This window comes from Triticum dicoccoides, unplaced genomic scaffold, assembly GCF_002162155.2.
Source record: "Triticum dicoccoides isolate Atlit2015 ecotype Zavitan unplaced genomic scaffold, WEW_v2.0 scaffold192929, whole genome shotgun sequence".
NCBI classification, from domain to species: domain Eukaryota; kingdom Viridiplantae; phylum Streptophyta; class Magnoliopsida; order Poales; family Poaceae; genus Triticum; species Triticum dicoccoides.
The window spans coordinates 832-6583 of NW_021231051.1; the positions used below are offsets into that span (position 1 = coordinate 832).

Below are 5752 nucleotides of genomic sequence, written 5' to 3' on the forward strand. Positions count from 1 at the left end.
TCTACACTTAATTAGACTCCTTGATGATAGTGATTTATGTGTTGAGCCAAATAAACCGGAAAAAAGAGGATACGACCTTACCATGGGCAGGAGAAACATTACTATATGCTGATAACAACAAACAATAATTTTATAAATATAATGAATTATGATTGTTTCTACACAAAGAAGAGTCACTACTTGCCTCACATAATCCAACAAAGGCAATCTTATTTTAATGTTGATCTATTTAGATGGAGGAACTACCCTAGCTATGCATGAACAATCCAACTAAATTCATGATGCCTGCGATTTCAGGTATGGTACAATTTTTAGGACAAATTTGCTTGGTGAAGACCTCATCGTCTCCATGGATCAAGAATTGAACAACTTAGTGTTCCAAAAAGAGGAGAAGTTGTTCCAAATTTGGTATCCGGAGTCAATCATGAAAATCATGGGAGCTGACTGCATTATTGCGACGCTCGGGACCTTCCACAAGCACCTCAGGACACTGATACTTCGGCTCTTCGGCCCAGAAAACCTCAGGCTGGTACTGCTCCATGAAGTGCAGCAGACGGCCCAGGCTAGTCTGCTCTCCTGGCTTGATCATCCTAGCATCGAAGTGAAAGAGGCAACATCTAGTGTATGTCCTTGTATCAGCCTCTCCCTATGTTATTGGTGTTGTCCTTTCAGCTAAACAACTTGATTAAATAGTAAATACTACAATTTATTATTGTTTAATTAGAAAAGCTAATATATACATGATGGATCAAGCAACTCCATAATTTCCTTTTCGTAGATGATATTCAGCATCACGGCCAAGCGATTAATCAGCTACGACTCCTCAAGCTCTGATGCTAAGTTGTGGAAGGAATTTGATGCATTTCTTCAGGGACTACTAGCATTTCCACTTTACATTCCTGGCACGGCATTCTACAAATGTATGCAGGTAATTAGGGACTACTACCACCCTCATATTTCCCCATATCATTGCATAAATAAATAAAGTCTTATAAAAAAATCGACTAATAGAGATTCTCGCCAATTGGATAGGATCTGCCACTACATTCTATGTTTGCACAATTGCACCCAATAGTATTCCTATGAAACAACAATTTCACCCAGTAGTAAGAAAATAGTGTGTGTATATAGCTTAATTAATTGGGACCCCATGGTGCTTGGGCACATGGTTGGAAACGAGAAATTCAAATATATTTTTATACGTACGATTTCCTCGTTGCATAGGGCCGGAAGAATGTCATGAAGATTTTGAAAGAAATGTTCAATGAGAGGAAGAAGGCAACACATCGGGAGAGTGTTGACTTTATTGATATCTTGATCAACGACCTGAAGGAGGAAAAGACATTAATGGACGAGAAAATTGCATTGGATTTGCTCTTCTTATTATTGTTCGCAGGCTTTGAAACCACGTCATCTGGGATAACTGCGGCACTCAAGTTTCTAGACAATGATCCCAAGGCACTACGGGAACTAACAGTAAGTGTCGACAAAGAGAAGTAGCCACTTACGTGCTTTTATCACTAGTTTGAAAATGATGTTTCTCTCTAGACATACACATTAGAATTCTTCAACCACACTACTGGACACAGACGTGCATATGTGCTTTTCGTTACACACAATACACTAGTTTAGCGTGTACACTTCCATACATAGTTACTGAAAAAATATGCATGGTTATCCATCTTACTGTTGGTTGTAGTTATACCCCACCAAAAAGTAGTTGCAACTAGGTGGTCTTGGATATTCCTATTACTTCCAATCTAGCACTAGATACTAAGTTATGTTACAAACTCATTAGACCATGTGAAATCTATATTGATATATTCAACATATAGTAATACCAAAAAGATTTCATATTCATATAGACAATTAATTAAGCCAACCACAATTCAAGAAAATGATTGTATATATAATGAGGTAACTTTTGTAAACAAATTACTAATTAATTTGGATTTACAATTTCCAGGAGGAGAACAACAACATCCGGAAAAGAAGGATCAATCCTGACTCTGAAATCACATGGGAGGAATACAAGTCCATGAAATTTACATCACATGTATATAGCTTCTCCCTCTTTAGCCTTTATTTTTCATGACATCAACCATACACACACGTAAACCTCTCCATTCATATTGTGTAATTAGTGGCATGAAACAAGTTACATTATTTCATCAGCTTCATTCTGATTTGTAGGTCATACATGAAGCATTAAGGTTGGCTAACATTGCTCCCTTAATGTTTAGAAAAGCAACAGAGGAAGTGCATATTAAAGGTGAGGAGATTGTTCAAAGAAGTGAGATATGTAGGCCGGTAGGAGTGACCAACTGTAGATTTAGCAGAGACTTATGGGTGATCTGCTTATATTTATGTCTGTGCGCATATAGGGAGTGTCTGCGCCCTTGTAATCATAAAAAGGACGAAAGTGAACATTGAAGCGGTAACAGTTTAACTTAATAATTTCTTAATATGTATTGTATATATGTTGGTGATTCGTGCAGGTTACACTCTTCCAAAAGGAATAAAGATTATGATTAATCCTTCCAGCATTCATCTGGATCCTACAGTTTACAAAGATCCTAATCTGTTCAATCCATGGAGGTGGAAGGTTTGTCAAATTTATCAATTTAAAAGGGATATTCCTTGATATTCCAATAAAACAATGCTTGTGTTTTTATTAGCAAGACAATATGGTTGAATGATATACGTCATTTCCAAAGTAGATGATATGTTATCATAATGTTTACTAGGTATTAATGTGATTATAAATTTTTAGTTAACATGCATCCACAACATAGTTGGAAATCTACATATTATGAGAAAAAGTAGCTCAAAATCTTTCTAAGAACGGAAAAGTAGCTCATGACCGGTAGCCTTAAAACTAAGTAATGTTTATTTTCCAAGTAAAATATTAAGGCATGAAGAGTATTGGACAGATTTTTCAACAAGGAAGTACAATAAGGGAAAAATGATTTGACATGGAACTAAAATATAGGAGAATAGCTAGTTATCTTGTCTGGTTCTTTGATCCCTAATATTTTCTTGCCAAAGCACTAAAAGGGGAGCTCTAGGAAGATTTGAAATAGGTGGGGTACTTATTGTAATGCAAAACAACTCTCTCTGAAACCCGTGACAACTTTGTACATAGGATACTACTGAACCAGTTGGTGGCTCCTCAAAGGAGTTCATGGCCTTTGGAGGCGGGCTACGATTATGTGTTGGTGCCGACTTTGCTAAGCTACAAATGGCCATTTTCATGCATTGCTTAGTTACCAAATATAGGTGAATTGCCTTTCATGTACTTTTAATAATAATTGAGATTACCCTTCCAACAATAATAAGTATTTATTTAGTTATTTAATATACATATCAGTGCTTACTCATGTAGTTCTTGATTTTTTTTTCTTCCATACAAAACACATCACTAGGGGCTAAACACATCAGATCTTAATATGTTCCTTTGGTACAAGATGTCTTTCTAGTTGTCAAATCTTACTCAAGTGGACCTAGTCTACTGCAACTAAGGTTTGTAGTATACCTCCATAAAATAGGTATAGAATAGAATAAAAGAAAAAGTGTTATAAAAACGAATGTTACATTGCGGAATCTAGGTAAGATACTTAGAACGTAAACAAAAATGACATCGAAGAAAACAACACAAAATAAACGAAAACAAAAATTTGAATAACCATCAGTTGTTTTGACCCCCTTGATGTTCTTTGGTACATATTAGAAGGAGAGAACTAATTTTTTTCCCTTAATGGAGCATCCAGTGTCGGAGTAAGGACCAAGTGTTGTAACATGAGAGGTAGCGCAATGAATGTAACTTTAATGGCACAATTATGTTGTATAAACCTGTTCTTATGTATTTCTATAATAGGCATCTATTATTTGTGCTTATGGAAAACAATTGTAGAACGAGAAGATGGATTATGCTTTTTGTGATCATATCTTACATGGAAGTTTTTATTTCTGTAAAATGCATTTTGTACCACTGCTTGCTACAAAATATATGACTTGGTCATAGTTGTGCAGTCAGATTTCTGTCCTTGACCACTAATTAGTCAAAATAATTTGTACTTTATTAAAAAAATATAAGATTACTCTTCATGTAGTATATTTTAAAAAATATAAGTTTATAGTCATTTAAATGCATGTACATTAAAAAATCAATTATCAAAGTTGCTGGCGCAAAAAAAAATTCTAAGCACAAACTATTATACATGAAAGTTATTAGCGGGCACTTGGTTTTTTAGATTAGTGTTAACTCCACGGATGTACGCCCTCTGTTCCTAAATATAAGTCTTTCTAGAGATTTCAAATGAACTACCACATACGGATGTATATAGACATATTTTAGAGTGTAGATTCACTCATTTTGCTCTGTATGTAGTCACTTGTTGAAATCTCTAGAAAGACCTATATTTATGAACGGAGGGAGTAATTAACATGGATCATCTTCAATGTGTTTAGTACAAAAAAATACAATCTAGTATAAAAAGTAGAATATTGTAAATAAATCTTGACTCTCTAAATTTTAAACTTGTGTGTTCATTCTTCAGTTGGAAAACGATCAAGGGAGGAACCATGGTGCTTTGTCCTGGACTACAGTTTCCTGGTGGTTTTCACATACAACTTCTCGCAAAAGTTTGATGCGTTATTGTTAGTGATTCAATAAGTGCAAGATCTCTAAGCCTCTAGAGGATCCATAATGTGTCGTTTATACAAATTACTCGTATGGTATCATGTGTTGCTATGGACTAAAATAATTAGGTATAAACATTGTAAAAACCATAGTTTGTTTCAAAAGCTTGTTTTTAGCGAAGTGCACGTGTATTTTTGTTGGAAATATGCCCTAAAGGCAATAATATTTGTATTATTATATTTTGTATTCATGATTAAAGAGTTTTTATTCTATGCCATAACTGTTATGATCCTGCAATATGCGATTCAGTGGAAACTCATATGCACGTGTGGAATGATAAACTCATATGCACGTGAAGAACCTTTTAGAATCTTCATATAACCCTGAAAAACATATATAGGCCCGTGGATTACCTCTAGGGTCCGCCTAAGCATCGCAATTGTTATTTTGTCACTTATTTGAGTAGCACTTAGCTTTCCTCTAAAATCATTAATTGAGGAGTATTCCTTACAAAGATCACTTCCACCTTTCAAGTTGCGCCTCCCTGAGTGTTTTTCCTTTTTCGTAGATCCGTTTATTCAAAATGTTATATCTCTTAAATCGTGTGTTCAAAACTCGAACCGTTACACCGTTGGATATCTCGCATCGAGATTTTCAAAATTAATCCAATGTGTGATATGTTTTGATGAACATCTTTTTTACAAAAAAAAACGGACGAAAAAACCAAATCAAAAGCACGGTTTTTTTCCTTTCCGAAAGAGGCACGGCCGTGCCTCTCGCGAAAGCACAACCATGCCTCTCGCGGAAGCAAAACCGTGCCTCTCGCGGAAGCAAAAATAAAACACGTTTTCTCGTTTCCGAGAGGCACGGCTGTGCCTCTCGCGAAAGCACACCCACGCCTCTCGTGGAAGGAAAAAAAACATAAAACACATTCTTTTCCCGTTTTCGAGTGGCACGGCCATGCCTCCCGCAAAAGCACAACCGTGCCTCTCACGGAAGAAAAAGAACACAAAACTCATTTTCTTTTCAATTTCCAAGAGGCATGACCGTGCCTCTCGCAAAAGCAAAACCGTGCCTCTCGTGGAAGGAAAAAAAAAGAAAGCACGTTCT

General features: G+C 35.9%; 1 protein-coding gene across 1 annotated transcript; it reads left to right on the forward strand.

The window, feature by feature from the left end:
* Window positions 1-297: 297 nt before the first annotated feature.
* Window positions 298-4650, forward strand: LOC119344918 (cytochrome P450 87A3-like; the record flags this gene model as incomplete). The annotated part of the gene is made up of 8 exons (XM_037615204.1): window positions 298-622; window positions 779-928; window positions 1225-1476; window positions 1967-2056; window positions 2194-2272; window positions 2499-2605; window positions 3146-3279; window positions 4560-4650. Coding segments are annotated over 8 exons (1228 nt in total), but the record flags the coding sequence as incomplete, so codon positions are not given.
* Window positions 4651-5752: the final 1102 nt, after the last annotated feature.